Raw genomic sequence first — 19,684 nt, 5'->3', positions numbered from 1 at the left:
CCCTTTATTGCTCACCTCAAGTACCCCAACCTCTAGCTATACTGACCTAATTGTATTGCCTGAGCATATCCTGCAGAGTCCTGCCTCTGTGCCTTTATTTCATTCCCTTTCCCTAGAATTCCTTTCCCACATGTACTCTGGCCTCCCCATGGTGTGCTACTTCAAAATGCAACTTGAATGCCACTTCATCAGGGAGGGCTATCTGTCCAGGGTTAAATGGACTTTCTCTGTGCTCCCAATGGCATTATATGTATCCTCACTTATAGCATATTTTGTATTACATTATAAATAATGGTTTACATGCCTGTAGTCCCCTTTGAACTCATCCCCATGGAAGTTACAGCCGGTAGGAGAGATAGACATGGAAATACTAAACATTTCATTACAGTGGTGATAAGTGGAATGAAAGAGAAGAACCAGGAGCTACAAAAGTGTGTGGCAGGAGATATAGGCTGTGATATCAGGGATGGCCTCCCTGAGGACATGACATCTCAAGCTGACATCTGTGAATGAACAGAAGAGGCTAGGTGAAGGCTGAGAATGAGCATTCCAGGAAACAGTATCTTACTGAATTCCTGAATGGGAAGGCGCCTGTATATTAGAAAAAGAGAGGGAAGGCAGGGTGACTGGAGTCTAGTGACCAATGGGGAGAATGGGTGGTATAAAAGGAAGTCAGAGAGATGGGAAGGACTCAGTCATGCAGGGCCTCATCGGCTTCATTAAGCATGTTTTTGTTTTTGTTTTAGACAGGGTTTTGCGCTGTGGCCCAGGCTTGAGTGAAGTGGTGTGATCTCTGTTCACTGTAGCCTCAGCTTCCTGGGCTCAAGCAATCCTCTTGCCTCAGCCTCCCAAGTAGCTGTGACTACAGGCACATGCCACCACACCTAGCTACTCTTTGTATTTTTTTGTGGAGATGGGGTTTTGCCATGTTGCACAGGCTGGTCTCAAACTCCTGGGCTCAAGCGATCCTTGTGGGTGCTGCGTCCAGAGGAGTTTATAATATTGCTCTTTCCATTTTCATATGCATTTGAAAGTTTTCCATAATAAAACTAAAAGGAAGAAGTGATAGTTGTACAGTAATAATAGTTTAATCTTTGTCCTAAGAGTCATTTTAAGCAAGGTGAGGGTGGGAGTAAGGTGAGCAGATTTTGGTTTGTTTTTAATTTTTTTTATTATTCAATATTTCAATCATTCAGAAAGGCATAAAATAATAATATATACTGGAAAATCACCAGCCAGCTTTGTCAAACATTAGTTTTTGCCATATAGGCTTCAGATACAACTGACTCCTGAGTGGATTGATTGATCGATTGATTCATTGATTGATTTTTGAGACAGAGTCTTGCTTTGGCTGGAGTACAGTAGTTCAATCTTGGCTCACTGTAACCTCCACCTCCCAGGTTCAAGTGATTCTTGTGCCTCAGCCACCCAAGTAGCTGGAACTACTGGCACATACCACCACGCATAGCTAATTTTTTTTGTATTTTTAATAGAGATAGGGTTTCACCATGTTGGCCAGGCTGGTCTCGAACTCCTGGCCTCAAATGATCTTTATACATACATATGTATAAAGAGAGAAAGGAGTAAAGAACAACTCCTGACTTTCTGGCCAAGTACTTTTGGTGCCCTTTATGCCTCGTAAGTGTTTGTGGCATAGAACTGAGTCTTAAATTACTGCTAACAGGCAAGGCCGGGGCTCATGCCTGTAAGCCCTCTGGGAGGCCAAGGTGGGTGGGTCACTTGAGCCCTAAAATGAGTACTCGCCCCTAAGTTGTGCTAAGAAAGCTTAAGAGCATTCAGGGCAGGAGCCAGCAGCCAGAACAACTCAAGAACAAACTCCAGTCCCTCCACTTCCTCAACATGGCTCTGAGCAGGTCACTCCTCTGCTCAGAAACCTTTAATGACTCCCCTCAGCCTTTGGACAAAAGCCAAATGCACAATCTGCTCTCAGCCTCCCTCTCCAGCCTCTTCTCCTTATACACTCTTACTGGAAACAGCAAGTAACTTGATGCTCCAGGCACATCAAATTATCCACTGTTTCCTAAACATGCCATGCATTTTTGTGGAGCCATGGTTCATGTTTTTTGTTCTGTCTGGACTGCCCCACTCACCCTTCTCCATCATTCTCCTCCCTCAAAGGTTCATCTCAGATACCACCTTCTTCCTGAAGCATTCTCTGGCTTCCCGAACCTCAACTGGGGAACCTCATCTCCTCCCTCTTCAGTGCTTCCTGGCACCTTGTTATACCTCTAGCATGCATTCATTTATTCTTCACAAAGGTAGCGACTTTTGTGTGCCAAGCACTATTCAAAGAAGTTGATGGGGATTAGATAACAAAATTAATTTTAAAATATTTATCACATGTCCAGAATGTATCATGCACTGTGCTAGGTACTGAGGAGATATTGGCTGTGGTTTGTTCTTCCTGTTTTGAGTTCAAACAATACAGGCATTTCCTAAGATTAGTCTTTTGGGTACAATTATAATTTACTTTTATTAGTTCTAAAAATACCCCTTTCAAGGACTGGAGTAGGACATACTTGAAAGTAGAAAAGACTGGCTAAAAGGCTACAATAATAATCCAGAACGGGAAACTTGTATAGTGGGCAGAGTGCTGAGCCCAAGAACAGAAAACCTAGCTTCTGTTCTTTGCTTTAATTTTTTTTTCTTTTGAGACGGAGTCTCAGTCTTTTGCCCAGGCTGGAGTGAAGTGGCACAGTCTTGGCTCACTACAACCTCTGCCCCCCGGGTTCAAGCAATTCTCCTGCCTCAGCAGCTGGGATTACAGGCATGCACCACCAGGCTCAGCTAATTTTTGTATTTTTAGTAGAGATGGGGTTTCACCATGTTGGCCAGGCTGGTCTCAAACTCCTGACCTCAGGTGATCCACCTGCCTAGGCCTCCCAAAGTGCTAGGATTACAGGCGTGAGCCACCATGCCCAGCCTGCTTTAATGTTTATGAGCTATGTGTGGGTCCTTAGACAAGATGATAGGCAATTCACATCATCTTTGAGTCTCCATTTACTCACCTATAAAATGAGGACAATGTCTTCCTTATCTACCTCATGGTATTGTTGCCAGGACCAAATAGGGCCATATACACGGCATATGGGAAGTGCAAAGCACCTTACAAATATAAACAGCTATTAAAGTAATATGAAACCCCACAGTAAAAATAAGAGAAAATGAATTAAAAATACAGCAGACTAGATCCAGCTTATGTAAAAGGGAAAACTTCCTAATGGTGAGGTTTTTTTTTTCCAGAAAAGAATGACGATATACTGGAGGCCATGATCACAATGAAAGAATATTTTGAATTGGGAATATGTTGGTGCTTCTTAGTAGGTCACTCCCCCACCCCTCCAATCATTTGGGGTCAATCTTCCTTGACTACAGTTTCAAACCAAAGACTGTTCTCCATCTCCTCAGCACAAATCACTCAAAACCAGTCTCAAGGGCAGGAATCCATAAGTCCTGGGTCTAGGAGTCACACTCTGTTACTTATTCATGTGGCCTGTGATAATTGACTTGTCTCTTTCATCCTGTTCTGATCTTCCTCAGAATCAAGTTGGAAACTAGGAAGTCCAGAAAAGTATTTGAGGAGCATTCTACTCAGCAAATAAGAGAAGTGGTGCTTTTAATAAATCAAATGAAGGAAGCCAGTTAGAGAATCAGTGGGACCTCCTGATGTGTAAGATAAAAAAGAAAGACTGAAGAAAGCATAGGATCCTGTTCGTTGAGCTTCAAGGGGTCGGGGGTGGGGGGGTGTGGAGAAAAAGAAAGCAAAGGAGAAGATAGACTGAATAAAAAAATTTTTTTTGGCTTGGTAATGAAAGATCATAGATATGAAATGAAAAATCAATGATAATGAAAAATGCTTTCAACTTAGAAATCAGGAGAACTAGGAGAAGTTCTACAGTAGTTCCGAATCATCTACTATCAAGTTCTGTGCCCTTGGGCAACTCAATTCAAGAAGTATCTAGTAAGTGTTGTAGTAGGTACTGGGTGATCTCTAAGGTCACGGTTATCTCTCAGTTTCTTTCTATTGATGCCACTACCGTTAGATGACTACCTAAAGAGTTCTGAAAGAACTCAAGGGTGAGCTTGTGGAACCACTGCCAAAAGAAATAACCTTGATTTCTATCGAAGAAATACAAGTTGGCAATGAGTCCCATCTCTAAGAAGGGTTTTAGAAGGGAGCTTGGACCCCCATGCCCATGAGTGCCTATTTCAGGTCCATGTAACTTTTTGAGATAAAGGATAAAGAGTAGAATCATTGATTGCTCATTGAATACTTAATGATGAGCATTGAGAATCAGGGATTTTGTTCAATGTAAAAAAATAAAACATTTTGGTTGAGAAAGCCCTGCCTAAGAACCAACCTTCCTCTCCCCAAAAATAATGTTTAACTATTAAAAAATAAATAGGGCTGGGCGTGGTGGCTCACGCCTATAATCCCAGCACTTTGGGAGGCTGAGGCAGGCAGATCACTTGAGGTCAGGAGTTTAAGACCAGCCTGGCCAATATGGCGAAAACCCTTTTCTACTAAAAATACAAAAATTAACCGGGCATGGTGGTGCATGCCTGTAATCCCAGTTACTCAGGAGGCTGAGGCAGGAGAATCGCTTGAACCCGGGAGGCGGAGGTTGCAGTGAGCCGAGATCACCCCACTGCGCCCCAGCCTGGGCAACAGAGTGAGACTCCGTGTCAAAAATAAATAAATAAAATAAATAAAAATAAGTAAATAAATAAATGACAAACTGGCTGGGGCTGCCTTAAAAATGTTTCCTGGAGAAGAGAGAAGAAAATGACAACTAGAAAAATCAGGGAAAGTTTATTGGAGAAGCAGGGCTTGAGCTGAAACTTTAAGGAAAGGTTTCAAATGAACGGGTAGGGGTGCAGAAGTAAGTATGTGACAATGTCCAGAGAAACATGGGCAGCCTGTCTAAGGGTAAAGGAGAGATGAGCTTGTCTGGAGTAAGGATGCATTATCGATAAGCAGTGGGAAATATGGCCTGCTAATGGAGGGTTAGGGTGGAGTCAGACTCCAGAGGGCTTAAAAGACAGAAAGAGGAGTAAGCAATATTATCTGCTGGCTTAAAAGCAACAATATTTCTATAAGGTTTCAATCAAGTGATCCCCTAGTGTTCAGTGAAAGGATAATTAGGCACAAATTATTGAGAGAAGCAGTGGATATAATTTGTCTATCTTTCAGAAAGTTTTAGACAATGTATTAGACATTTAAAATGGAGTCATTGTCAAATTAAGGGTGATGTTTTTGTCACTTAGAAAACAATAGATAGATATAAATGGTCACTTCTGTGAATGAAAGGGGATTAAGAGTGCAGGGGGCCCCAAGAGACTATGCTGGGACCTGTCTCACTTAAATTTTTTATAAGTGATCCAGAAGAAATAGAATAAAGTGAAAATTTCAAGACTTCAGAGCATATTAAGCCCTTTCAGACAGGGAAATGCTATGCCAAAAGAGAGGGAAGGAGGAAGGGGTGGAGGAAGGGACAGAGAGAGAGAGAGTGAGCGAATGCTTGAAGGAAGTTACTGAGTGCAATGCAAGATGGCAGACAAACGTCAAGGTGGAGAAATGTAAGGTAATGCACTCCGATAAAAATAATCCACATACAGGGTGTTGTGTTCCAGGCTATCAGTTTTGACCCAGGAAAAGGCTCCGGGAGCTACTATAGATTGTTCCCTGAAGGCAGTGGCCTAGTGTGTTGAGACCAGGAAAGCTGACAGAGGGAAAGGGGAAGCAGGATGGGACCAGGAGAGCAAAGAAGAAACCAACCTTTCTTTATGCAAAACCATATGGTCCTGTATCTGGAGACAATGGTCAAGTTGACATCTATTGAAAATTAGGGCCAAAAGATATCTAGAAAAGGACAACTAAAATGACCCAGAGAATGAATGTGGCTATTCTAGGGGTCTCATGTCATAGGGGGAAACTTAAGTTTAAAAAGATAAAGGCTAAGAGGTGGAATAATCAAAGCCTATAAAACTGATGAGGGTAAGGACTAGCCTCCTCTTAATGCTTGAAATATTGTAGGAATAAAAAAGTTTCAGAGTTGAGATTGTCTAGCTCTATCTCTTTATGTTAGACATGGTGAAATTCAAGCCTAGAGAGGGCAAGGAAATGGCTCAAGGTCACACAAACCAATGGGGGCCAAGGTCAGATCAGAGCCCAGGCCTCCTTAATCCCAGGCCAGGGTCTTTCCACCTCATCCTGTGCACTCAGGCAGTCTAAAGGAATCTTTCTTCTAGGGTATAAACTTAGGAAATGTATTACTTTAACATGTGATAAAACACATGTGAAAACACAAAGAGGCTAAGGAAAGTTTCCACAAAAAGTCAACCAGCAATTACAAAATCTTTGGAGGACAACTGCCAACTGGCACTAAAGGTTCTTTTACACACCAGATCATTTTTGTTGTTTTGTGGAACCTGTAACCCTTTGAGAGACTGAAAAAATCTAGGGGTCCTCGCCTAGAAATACACACATTTGCACTTACAAACACAAATTTGTACACAATTTCAGTGCACGTATGACCCTCTGAGCTCCATGCCCAATTAAGAATATCTCTTGAGGCAGATTCTTCTAAACAAACAGACTGCCTGCTTCAACAAATACACTCCATCTCTTAGGATGGCTGAGGCTATCACTCTGATTTTCCTCAGCAAAATACCATTGTCCCAACATCATTTATTAGAATATTGCAGTCCTCTAGGTTGGAAGATACTAGAGAAATTAGTCCAACTGCACCCCCCATGAGATATAGGATAAGGTCATGGGTAAATAAGGGGAGACTAGAGTCAGCCTGCCTAGGTTAGAATTCCAACTCCATCACTCACTAGCTGTGTGACCTTGGGCAAGTTACTTAAGCTCTTTGAGTCTGTATCCCCATCTGTCAAATGGGGATAATAATTGCAACTATTTCATAGAGTAGTTATGAGGATTGAATTGGATAATTTGTATAAAACATAGCACCAGGCCTGGCACATAGTGAGTGTTCAGTAAATGCTAGCTGGCATTATTGTGATGATGATGTATGCATCCATGCAAGCATTATGCATGCCTCCATCCAATCCCCTCCGAGAGCTTTTACTTGCACATGCCAGTGATGAGCAGCTCGCCGCCTCCTAAGCTGGTTGAGCAGCTCCAATTGTTACAAACTTCTTCCTGTATCGAGCCTAAATTTGTCTTCTTGCAACCCCCACTCCCGCTGGCCCTAGTTCTGCCCTGTGGGGCCAAGCTAGAGCAAGTCTATCCTACCTCCACCTGACAGCCTTTCAGCTACGAAGACAGTGATCGAGTCCTTCCTCCGCCCTCCCCCTCCCCCTTCTCCAGCTTGAACATCCTCGGTTTCTTCTCCCAACCCACAACAGACTGGCTGCGCTTACTATTTACTCCGAGGCGTTGTACGGTTTCCCTCACACATAGTCATGCAGGCCACACACCCCACTGCCAACACAACAAGCCCGACCCTCGTGCTCGGCCCCCGCCCGCTGCCCCTGTCCGCGGTGCTGAAGCAGCTCTCGGCCTCGGCGGCCCTTGGCGAGGCCCTCCCCAGCCCCAGCCCTGGGCCGCGCCAGCCTGGACCCAAGGCGCAGACCCCCGGCGCGCCGTCTCCGCGACCCCGGCAGCAGGTGCGGCCCGGCCCAGGCCCGTCCCCGGTGCCGCCCCCCGCCCTGCCCGGATGCCCCGAGCCCGCGCCCCGGCCCCGCGCGCCAGCCCCACCTGCCCGGCGAAGGGCGCCTCCGCCTCGTCCGCCCGCGCCACCGCCACCGCCACCGCCACCGCCACCGCCGCCCGGTTCCCGGCCCCCGCCGTCGCTGCCGCCGCCCGCGCGGCGCCCGGGAGGCAGCAGAGCGCGGGCAGCAGCAGCAGCAGCAGCAGCCGCCCGGGGACCCGCCAGCGGCTCCAGCGCGGGGCCTGGCCCGGCGGCGGCGGCGGCGGCCCCGGCGCGGCGCGGCCGCCCCGGCTCCTCGGCATCCCGGCGGCGGGGCCCGGCCGCCCGGCTGCGATGGCGGCGGCGGCGGCTCCGGCCGGGTCCTCCCGCTGCAGCCGCTGCGGAGCCGCCGAGTCACGGCGCCGCGGACACGCGCCCGGCCCGCCTGCCTTCGCCGCCGCCGCCGCCGCCTCGGCCGCCAGCGCGCCCCCGCCTCCGCGCGCCCCGCCCCGGTGGGGGGCGGCCGGGGGCGCGGGGGCAGCACCCGGGCGGGACCTGCGAGGGCAGTGGCTCCCCGGCCAGCCCTAGGGCAGGGGCCGCGGAGCGGCGCTGGGGAGGGGGTTGCAGAGGCTAAAAGAACAGTTCTAGAGGCAGGGTCCGAAGGGGTGGAACTGGAGGTCGGGGTCTGGGGGCAGCCCTGAGCGGGAGGGGGAAGAGGCTAAATCAGTAATCCTGGAGGTAGAACCACTGGATGGCCCTGGGGGAGCATATCCGGGGTTGGGGGTCCGGAACCCTGGGGAGAGGGTCCTAGGGAGTGGCATTGGAGGAGAGGGGGTCTGAGAGACAGCCTGGGGGAGGAGACTGAGGAGCGGCCCTGGGGTAAAGGCGGGGTTCGAGAGCAAGCTAAAGAAATAGCGCTGGGTCTGAGAGGGTGACTCCGGAGAGGGAGCTCTGAGCGGCTCTCCTGGGCCGGGGTGGTGGGGGAAAGGGGTAGAGAAGACCTGAGGAGCGTTTAAGAGGGGGCATTCCTGGGAGACATTAGGTGAAGTTGAGGTGAAGCTCAGTCCTTCACCCCCTAGAAGGAAAGAGCTCATCCAGCTGGGAAGATCATCTTTCATCCAAAACAACCCATATTTATCAAGCACTTTCTATTTGTAGGGCTCTGGGCTACTTGGGATACTGAAAGAAAAAAAAAAAACCCAAAAATAAAAACAAAAAAGAGAAGGCCGATTTCCTGGAGTGCAGAGGTTTACAGCTTGATGAGAAAACATAAACGCAAAGAAAAACAGAATGGCAAACACCACGTGTCAACAAGGATACAGGCGACTGCTCCGGGGTCAAGGGAGACCTGATGAGGGGCTGGGGAAGTTAGGAAAAAGTGTAATGGAGGAGGGTGGGACTCTAGCTAGGACCTGAAGGAAAGGCTGGATTTAAACCAGGGGAGGGGAGAGGAGAGGGCGTTTCAGGGAGGAAGTTGAGGGTGTACAGGATGTGCCTGAGGCGGCAGATAAGTTTCTCTGGAGCACAGGGTTCCTACAGGAAAGTGTTGGGAAGTGAGGGAAATAGTACAAGACAGTGAATGCTAGGATAATAAATTTGGGTTGTGTTCTGAAGGAAAATGGGGAGGGTGGTCATTAAAGGTTGTGTGTGTGTGTGTGTGTGTGTGTGTGTTTAAGCAGGATGATGTGTGAAAAATAGTATTTTATGATTACCTGGTAATTTGGAGATGCAAAAAGGGCACAGGCTTTAGCGTCAGACCTATGTTCATATCTTGGCTGTGTTCCATTTTTATAAAATGATGCTACTATTACTGTATAAGATTGCTTTCAGCATGAGGTGCTTGACACTTAATAGATATTCCATGTTAGTTCCCCTCCCAGTGGAGAGAATAATGACCAGAGAAGGCAGAGAGATTGGTTAGGAGACTAGTGTAGTAGTCTAGGTATAAGGAAATAAGGATAACAATAATAATTAGCATTTATTGAGTGCCTAATACATACTAGTTACTGGGCTAAGCACTTTCCTGCACGATATCTCATTTAATCTTCATAGATAAACCCTATGAAATAGATGCTATTATTACCCCTAATTTAGGATAAAGAAGTGGAAGGCTCTGAATAAGTTTGCCAAACTTGCGTGATTCATAAGTGATAGAGCTGGATTGATTTGACTTCAGAACCCATTTTTTTCTAGGATGGGGGTGAGAAAAGAGACAGATTTAAGAGGCAATGGGCATACAAGAAGAGGGAAAGGAGTTTGGAGTGATGGCAAATCGAGAAACATGGATGGTAACATCTTCACAGAAATGGAGTCATCATGTGGAGGAACTGGCTTGAAGGAGGTGACAAGAAGCTCGGTTTTAGACTTGCTGAAACTGGGGTGACCACAAGATCTGTGAGATGGGTATGGGAATGAGTTCTCGAAGAAGGTGGAGAATGGATATTTTGGACACCTTCAGATAAGTATGGTAGTTGAAGCTGAAAGCAAAGAGTTGAAGAGAGCAAAAGGCCAAGCGTTCCATCCTGAGACATACATATTCAGAGCCTGAGAAAAGTCAAGCCAAAAGTGAATCTAAAGATTATCCAAAAAGACTGAAGAATCAGGATTATGGAGTATCACCGGAAAGAAGAAGAGAGGTTCAAAGAAAAGGAAGGAGTTGGCTGGGCATGGTGACTCACACCTGTAATCCCAGCATTTTGGGAGGCCAAAGCAGGCGGATTACATGAGTCCAGGAGTTTGAGACCAGCCTGGCCAACGTGGTGAAACCCTGTCTCTACAAAAAATACAAAAATGAGCCAGGCGTAGTGGTGCACACCTGTAATCCTAGCTACTCAGGAGGCTGAGGCCTGAGAATCGCTTGAACCTGGGAGGCAGAGGTTGCAGAGAGCTGAGATTGCACCACTGCACTCCAGCCCAGTGACAGAGTGAGACTCTGTCTAAAAAAAAAGAGAGAGAGAAGGAGTTGACAGTCTCAGGGAAATCAAAGAGACTGATGACTGTATTAACACCATTGAGTTGAACAGCTCACAGTCCCGGCAGGGAGATGATAGAGACAAATCATTGTGGTTACATGATGAGTTATGACATGAATGAGAACAAAGTGTTGTGGAAACATTGAGGAAAGAGCGATGAACTGCCAAAGTTGGAAGGTTTGGGAGTGGATATATTCCAGAAAGAGGAAATAGTATACTCAAGGAATGAAAGGGAACAGACTGGACTGAGCTTTGTCTTATTCTTCTCCTTTCCTCTAATACCAAATGCTCGTGGAACTGCCAATGATGATATAGCGCTGTGGTGGTCCACCTTGACCAGCTCCCAAGGGTGGTGGATGTGAATGGCAGTAGGTATTGATGACAAGGAGAGAAGAGGCTGATAGAAGTCAATGGTTGCTTATAAAATGGATCCCTAAGATAGTCCTTAGTAAGAGGACGGTCCAGAGACTGCTGTGAAATCAGTTCAAGAGGAGGTTTAGAAGGTTTCAGAGCAACACCCCAAGATAGAATCACTGGAACTCTGACTTCTCATCCTCCAGTCACCATGATAAGCATGGGATAAAATGGAAACAGCACTTGACTTAGCATCGGATACCTGATTCAAGCACTGGCTCTGTCACTGACTTTTGGTGTGCCTTTCAGCAAGTCACTTCATTTATTTGGGCCTTAGTTTCCTCATAAAATGAAATGAATGACCTCTGTCTTCTCCACTTCACTGGAAAGACCACATGAGTGGTTGGAATTCACTTAATGAACTATATGGTAAACTGACCAGCTGCTAGGAAAACCTTTGACATTGATAATCTTAAGAAATATTATATTGGGGCTGGTGCAGTGGCTCAAACCTGTAATCCCAGCACTTTGGGAGGCTGAGGCAGGTGGATCACCTGCGGTCTGGAGTTCGAGACCAGCCTGGCCAACATGATGAAACCCCATCTCTACTAAAAATACAAAAATTAGCTGGGCGTGGTAGTGCACACCTGTAATCCCAGATATTTGGGGGCTGAGGCAGGAGAATTGCTTGAACCTGGGAGGCAGAGGTTGCAGTGAACCAAGATTGTGCCACTGCACCCTGGCGTGGGCGACAAGAGACTCCGTTTCAAAAAAGAAAAGAATTATGATATTGGCTGGGCACAGTTGTTCACACCTGTAATCCTACCACTTTGGGAGGCCAAGGAGGATGGATCACTTGAGCCCGGGAGTTCAAGACCAGCCTGGGCAACATGGTGAAACTCTGTCTTTACAAAAAATAAAAAAATTTAGCTGGGAGTATTGGCACATGCCTGTAGTCCCAGCTACTCGGGAGGCTGAGGAGAGAGGATCACTTGAGACCAGGAGGCAGAGATTACAGTGAGCTGTGATTATGCCACTGCACTCCAGTCCGGGCAACAGAGCTAGACCCTATCTCAAGAAAAGAAAAAAAAGAAATGTTATATCAGTGCCTGAGCTCACTGTAGAGAAACTGGGTCCCCTCTTCCCCTCACCTCCTTTCATATTTATTTATTTATATATTTTGAGATGGAGTTTTGCTCTTTTGCCCAGGCTGGAGTGAAGTGGCATGATCTCGGCTCACTGCAACCTCCGTCTCCTGGGTTCAAGTGGTTCTCCTGCCTCAGCCTCCTGAGCAGCTGGGATGATAGGCACCCGCCAACACGCCCGGCTAATTTTTGTATTTTTAGTAGAGATGGGGTTTTGCCATGTTGGCCAGGCTGGTCTCAAACTCCTGACGTCAGGTGATCCACCTGCCTTGGTCTCCCAAAGTGCTGGAACTACAGGCATGAGCCACTGCACCTGGCCTCATATTTCTTTATTCAACTAATATTTATTAAATATCTTTTTGGTGCTAGATACTGTGAGTGGGGCTAGGGATGTAAAGAAGATCAAGTTATAGTTGCCTTCTTTGGGAAGACAGTCGGTTGGGAAGATAGACAATTATACAGATAACAACAAGATAACATAATATGTGCTATAATAGAGAAATGGGAGTAGAGAGGAGGGAACAACTGACTGTCTAGAGATGGCAGGTGAGACAGACCTTGAGTGACCAGCAGGAGTTTGCTATGTAGAATGGGAGGGAAACCTATGTACAAAGACAACAGATATATATGGAGACAAAAACTATTTACATAATAATACGAAGACATTATTTTCTTTTTAAACTCTCATTTTCTCATGAGAGTACTGGGTAGTTTTCCAGGGCTTCATGGCACATTATACAGATTGAATGAGAAGTAAATAGGATAATACAATTATCTTCTATTAAACCGGACATAAAACAGATTTTCAAAAAAGTAAAACAGTAGCATTCCTCTCACTATTTTTTTGGTTTTGTTTTGGAACAAAACAGCTGAATTTTTATTATTTTTTTAAAATAAAAATGTTATGTTAACATGTTTATTATTGTTATTTTAAATTAATTAATATGTAAATATTTAACAATTTCTCAGTTTTGATCCCTAGTGTGATAATTATCAATAGATAGAATCCACATGAACAAAGGTTATTTGGAGTCCTGAATTTTCAAAAGTTATTTGGAGTTCTGAAATTTTTTTTTTTGAGACAGAGTCTCGCGCTATTTCCCGGGCTGGAGTGCAATGGCGAAATCTCGGCTCACTGCAACCGCTGCCTCCCAGGTTCAAGCGATTCTCCTGCCTCAGCCTCCTAAGTAGCTGGATTATGTAATAGGTGCCCGCCACCACACTTGGCTAATTATTTGTATTTTTAGTAGAGACGGGGTTTCACTATGTTGGCCAGGCTGGTCTTGAACTCCTGACCTCATGATCTGCCTGCCTCGGCCTCCCAGAGTGCTGAGATTACAGGCATGAGCTACCAAGCCCAGCCCGAATTTTTTTTTTTTTTTTTTGAGATAGGGTCTCACCCTGTCGCCCAGGCTAGAGTGCAGTGGCACAATAATAGCTCACTGCAACCTCAAACTCCTGAGCTCAGGTGATCCTCCCACCTCAGCCTTTCAAGTACCAGAGACTACAGGAATGAACCACTGTGTCTGGCCCTCAATACTTTGAGAATAGAGAGGGTGCTGAGACCAAAAGGCTTGAGTACTCTGTTCTTGGCAGAACGACCCAAAACAGAGGAGCAAAATGATAACATTTGACTTCACTCAACAAATAAGTTCAACAAATACTTATGTGAAACACCTATTTTGTGTTGAACATATTCTAGGTGCTGGGATGATAGAGCTTTGAACAAGTCTAATAACACTTCCTGCTTTCATGGAACTTAAATTGTAATGGAGCAGGCCGGGTGTGGTGGCTCACACCTGTAATCCCAGCACTTTGGGAGGCCGAGGTGGGCAGATCACCTGAGGTTGGGAGTTCGAGACCAGCCTGGCTAACATGGTGAAACCCCATCTCTACTAAAAAATACAAAAATTAGCTGGCCATGGTGGTGCACATCTGTCATCCCAGGTACTCAGGAGGCCGAGGCACGAGAATCACTTGAACCTGGGAAGTGGAGGTTGCAGTGAGCTGAGATCGCACCACTACCTTCCAGCCTGGGTGACACAGTGAGACTCTGTCTCAAAAGAAAAAACAAAACAAAACAAACAAACAAAAAAAACTGGGGTAACAGACAACGAACAAAATGATTTAAATATATATGTAGTTAAATAGCATTTTTTTTTCTGTTGAGAAAAGCAGGATTTAGGACTTGAAATCTGAATGGTGTGTGTGTGTGTGTGTGAGAGAGAGAGAGAGGGAGAGAGAGAGAAATTTTGGATGGAGTGGCCAGGGAAGACCTCAGTAAAAAAGTGAGTTTTTTGTAAATATCTGGAGGAACAAGGGAGTGAACCATGTAGATACCTGAAAGAAATGAATCCAGGCAGATGGAACAGCAAGTGCAAAAGTTTTGAGGCAAGAATGTGCCTGGCAGGTTTGAGGAAAAGGGTAAGAATCACTGTGGTTGGAGTGGAAGACAGTGAGAGTATCAGGAGATGAAGGTTATGGAGGGAAGGGTGGTCTACATAAGATAAAAAACTGATGGGGCTGGGCATGGTGGCTCATGCCTGTAATCCCAGCACTTTGGGAGGCTGAGGTAGGACAGTCTCTTGATACTCTCACCTGATCATCATCTGTCATCTCCTGATATTCTCACTGATCACTTGAGGCCAGGAGTTCAAGACACCATCTCTACCAAAAACAAAAAAAAAATTAGCCAGAATGGTGGGGTACACCTGTAGCTGGCTACTTGGGAGGCTGAGGTGAGAGGATTGCTTGAGCATGGGACTTTGAGAATGTAGTAAACTATGTGATCATCATTACCTTGCACTCTAGTCTGAGCAAGAGTGAGACCCTGTCTCTGAACAAAAACTGTTGAGAGGTTCTGAGAGTGGAAGAGGCATCTTCTGGCTTATGTTTTAACAGAATTACTTTGGTTACTGGGCTGAGAAAAGGTTTAAAGGCCATACCGGAAAGTCCAGCTAGGAGGCTATTGCAATAATCCAAGTACAAGATGATGGCGGCTCAGACCTGGGTCCAAGTAGAGATAGAGAGATGTAGTTGGATTCTCATAGATTTTGATGTTTAATTTTTTGTTTTTTGTATTTTGTATTTTTTCCCTTTATGCTTTTTTTGGATTTTTTTGGAATCATAGATTTTGAAAGTAGAGTTGGCAGAATTTGTTAATGGATTGGATATGAGGTATGAAACAAAACGGAGAGTCGCATTACCAATTACCAAACTTTTTTTTTTCAAGTCAAAATTGTTTTATTGTCATTCACATATTTAATATGAAAAGAAATGCAGCAAATGGCTCAGGATTGTATTAAGAAAAAAAAAAAAAACAGGTTGTGCATGTTGTTCTGTTAACATCTGGGAGAAGAGCTGTCCCCACATCAGACACAGCAGCTGCACTTCTCCGACGCCCCTTTGCAGACACAGCCCTGGGGCACACTTGGCACAGCCCATGGGGCAGCAGGAGCAGCAGCTCTTCTTGCAGGAGGTGCATTTGCACTCTGCACTTGCAGGAGCCAGCGCACGTGCAGGAGCCACCAGTGGTGCAGGAGCAGTTGGGGTCCATTTCGAGCCGCGGTGAGGCTGGAGATCTCAAGCGATAACGGAGAGACAGCAAGGCACGCGTGGACGGCGTGTTCACCAGTTACCAAACTTTTTGACCTGAGCAACTAGAAGAATGGAGTTGCCATTATTTGACACAAAGAAGACTGCAGGAGGGACAGGTTTGAGTAGAAATATGAAGAGCTCACCCAAGTGGATGTGGTAAGTAGGCTATTTTGATATTTGGACCTGAGTTCAGGAAAAAGGTTGAGAGTTAAGTAGGAATTTGGAGGTTTTCAGAATCAATATAATATGTAAAACCCAAGGGACTGAAGAAATTACTTAGGAAATGAGTGTAGACAGAAAAGCAAAGAGTTCCAATGACTGGATCCTGGGGCAACTCTAATACTTAGAGGTTGGGAAAATGAAGAGGAATCAGCCAAAGACACTGAGAAGGAAGAGCCAAAAAGAAGAAAACCAGGAAAGTGAGAACTCCCGGAAGCCAAGTGAATAAAATGTTTTAAGGAAGAGAGAGTAATCAACTGTGTCACACAGATCAAATAATGTGAAGATGAATAGATAGTAATTAGATTCACCAATGTGGAGGTTGTTGGTGATCTTGAGATGTTTTGGTGGAGTGTAGGGGACAAAAATCTGATTGGAGTAGGTTCAAGAAGAATTGAAAATGTTGAGCATACAGGATATAGCTTTTCCAGGAGTTTTACTACAAAGAAGAAGGAGAAAATGTGGCAGCTGTAGGTGGTAGTGGAGTCAAAACAGACTTTTTGTTTGTTTTTAAGATGGGAAACATAACATTTGTATGTTGATTGAGACTGATCCAGGAGAGAGGGAAAAATTGATGATGCAGGAGAGAGAGGAGAACTGCTGAAGCCACGCCCTTGAGTAAGCATGTATACGAGTGAGGAGGTTGGCTATGAGCTAGGATAATTCCTCCATAATAAGAGGAAAGAAGAGGACTTTTAGTAGTACAAATCTGGTACCAGTGTGGAGAAGAGCTTAAAGGGAGAACTTGCATTTGTTGGTTACTTACTTTTTGTCTAGCATTATGCTAGATGCTTTCCTCACAAGAGTTCTTTTTTATTTTTACTTGTATTTTTATTTTTTTCCAATCATATTCTTTCTAATTATTTTTATTTTTTTAGAGACAGGATCTCACTCTGTCACCCAGGCTGGAGTGCACTGGTGTGATCATAGCTCACTGCAACCTCAAACTCCTGGGCTCAAGCGATCCTCCCACCTCAGTCTCCTGAGTAGCTATGACTACAGGTACATGCCATCATGCCTGACTAATTTTAATTTTTTTTAAAGATGGGGGTCTCACTATGTTGGCCACCCATGGCCAATATAACAGCCATGTAACAGTCACCATGCCTGACTGCAGCAGTTCTCAATATATGAGGAAAATGGGTTGTGAGGCTGTTGTAATGAGGCAAGAAAAGTTAAGAACTGAACTCAAGCTGCTGAAGATCCAAGATGCTGTGCTCTTTATGCTCTGCAAAACTCCCCCACCCTTGCCCCTACCCCTACGAAATTGCATTGGCCTCTCACTGCAGATGTCAGGTTGCCATCCATTTGGATAGGAAGAAACTGACATATTGGCTCAACCATAGGGTAGAGTTGCTTGTTTCTTATAAAGGAAAGAAATATTTGAGTGGTCATAAGAATCTGCAGTACTAGGCAGCTCTTGGTGCTGGAGGGCCCTCGCCCTGAAGCCAGGCAAATTTACCCAAAAGATAAAGACATAAAAAGAAAATACAGGAACAAAGAAGAGTGACATTCTTTATTTTTTATTTAATTTAATTAATTTATTTATTTGAGACAGAGTTTCGCTCTTGTTGCCCAGGCTGGAGTGCAATGGTACGATCTTGGCTCACCGCAACCCCTGCCTCCCAGGTTCAAGTGACTCTCCTGCCTCAGCCTCCCGAGTAGCTAGGATTACAGGCATGCACCACCACGCCTGGCTAATTTTGTATTTTTAGTAGAGAGCGGGTTTTTCCATGTTGGTCATGCTGGTCTCGAACTCCCGACCTCAAGTGATCCTCCTGCCTCCGCCTCCCAAAGTGCTGGGATTACAGGAGTGAGCCACTGTGCCCGGCCACAGTGACATTCTTAGTAGAGATCTGAAAGGAAATATAAATGAGAGGGTGGCTGGAGAGCACAGTTCAGCTTAGGAAGTCTCCTTGACCTCTCTCCTCCTTCCTCTGAATTCCTATTCAGAGGAAATAGGAAATGTCATCAAAATGATGACAGCAGAACATTAAAACAAGCGTCAGGGCCCTTCTAAGAGGGGGGCCCTGTGTGACTACAGAGGTCACAAGCCCATGAAGCAGGTCTTGCCCCTTGAGTGTCACTTGGACGCTGGCTGCCCATGTGACATGCTGCGTCCCCTGCCTGGAACATCCTTCCACCGCCATCTCTTTTTCTCTATGATGTACTACACGCCTGTCAATAAATAACTCTAATGTGACCTCCTTTGGGAAGTTTTCCCAAAGTCTTACAAAGTTCTTACTCAAATCATTCTTTCTTCAGTACTCCCCCAGCTCTTGCACATAGTTTTATTAACTCTTTATCACAGTGTTGTTTTTTTTTTTCTTGAGACAGAGTTTCACTCTTGTAACCCAGGTTGGAGTGCAGTGGCATGATCTCGGCTCACTACAACCTCCGCCTCCCAGGTTCAAGCAGTTCTCCTGCCTTCAGTCTCCTGAGTAGCTGGGATTACAGTTGTGCACCACCACACCCAGCTAATTTTTTTATATTTTTAGTAGAGATGGAGTTTCACCATGTTGGCCAGGCTGGTCTCAAACTCCTGATCTCGGGTGATCCTCCTGCCTCAGCCTCCCAAAGTGGTGGGATTATAGGCGTGAGCCACCACGCCCAGCCGATCACAGTGTTTTTATAATTATTTGTTTAAAAGTTTCTCTCCTAGAGTTTCTGCAGGGCTTGGCCTATGGACTATGCTTTGTTTGTTTTTTGGCTAACTCTGGCATCTCATACATTACCTAGCACATGGGAGTTGAGAGAATGAATCAGCTGGAGTGGATGTGTTTGGATGGGTGTGTTAAAAAATCAGCCATATATTGCTTCACAGTTACACCTCATCTTCAGGTTGTTAAATCTGACTGGACTCTTAATTTCATAGAGGCCAGCAGGTCCTGATGACTGGTTCTGCATTCCAGGAGCCATGGAATAGTATCAGACAGTCCTTTGAACGGGTGGGAGATACCTGGACCTGAAAATTTTGGAGGCTCCTGCAGCCATTTACACCTATCTCTGAATCTCCTTATACCTTTCACGCTTTTAAAATGGAGGTGTAATCTCATTAGGGCCCACTGGCCCCATTAATCAGTGCCAGGTTCCAGGAACCCAGTAGTTTCAGACTGCCCCCAATCCTTTGCAACACTGGTTTTCAAATGGGGTATGCAATAGCCGTAAAGTACATGAAGGCTTGGTAAGGGGTACTCATGCATGGATATCTCTAAGGAAATTCATTTCCAGATCCTCAACTTCCAGATGTGCTCCACCTGAGAAAGTTCCTGGGGTTGAGGCTCCAAGCTGACTTTTTCTTCATAATTGTAGTTCTGCTAGTCTTCATAAGAAAGGCCGGGCATGGTGGCTCACGCCTGTAATCCCAGCACTTTGGGAGGCTGAGGTGAGCGGATCACCTGAGGTCAGGAGTTCAAGACCAGCCTGGTCAACATGGTGAAACCCCGTCTCTACTAAAAATACAAAAATTAGTCAGGCATGGTGGCGTGTGCCAGTAATCGCAGCTACTGGGGAGGCTGAGGCAGGAGAATCGCTTGAACCCTGGAGGTGGAGGTTGCAGTGAGCCGAGATCACACCATTGCTCCCTAGCCTGGGCAACAGAGTGAGACTCCATCTCAGAAAAAAAAGAAAAGGGAAAAAAGAAAAGAAAGAAAGGCATATATCTGGCCCACCCTGAATGATACATTGCACTGGGCAATAAAAAAAACCTCATAATTGG

The 19,684-nt window shown here is 45.5% G+C and overlaps 2 protein-coding genes and 1 pseudogene across 2 annotated transcripts in view; all 3 read right to left on the bottom strand.

Moving 5' to 3' along the window:
• MMP24 (matrix metallopeptidase 24) overlaps window positions 1-9,465 on the bottom strand; it is a 53,893-nt gene extending 44,428 nt beyond the window's left edge. Inside the window, exons 1-3 of the mRNA XM_054467145.2 lie at window positions 9,392-9,465; window positions 8,352-8,486; window positions 7,748-8,234 (exon numbers count right to left, since the gene is read on the bottom strand). Coding sequence (XP_054323120.1) covers window positions 7,748-8,234; window positions 8,352-8,486; window positions 9,392-9,465 — 696 coding nt within the window. The remainder of the gene's footprint in view (window positions 1-7,747; window positions 8,235-8,351; window positions 8,487-9,391) is intronic.
• Window positions 9,466-15,521: 6,056 nt separating this feature from the next.
• LOC129021577 (metallothionein-1E-like) lies at window positions 15,522-15,706 on the bottom strand (annotated as a pseudogene).
• Window positions 15,707-17,614: 1,908 nt separating this feature from the next.
• Window positions 17,615-19,684, bottom strand: part of PROCR (protein C receptor) — a 40,853-nt gene continuing 38,783 nt past the window's right edge. The window contains exon 4 of the mRNA XM_054466774.2: window positions 17,615-17,822. Coding sequence (XP_054322749.1) covers window positions 17,812-17,822 — 11 coding nt within the window. The 3' untranslated portion in view covers window positions 17,615-17,811. The remainder of the gene's footprint in view (window positions 17,823-19,684) is intronic.

The sequence above is a fragment of the Pongo pygmaeus genome, chromosome 21 (assembly GCF_028885625.2).
Source record: "Pongo pygmaeus isolate AG05252 chromosome 21, NHGRI_mPonPyg2-v2.0_pri, whole genome shotgun sequence".
NCBI lineage: Eukaryota > Metazoa > Chordata > Mammalia > Primates > Hominidae > Pongo > Pongo pygmaeus.
The sequence above is the reverse complement of the archived record's forward strand: the minus strand, read 5'-3'. Positions and strand labels throughout refer to the sequence as shown.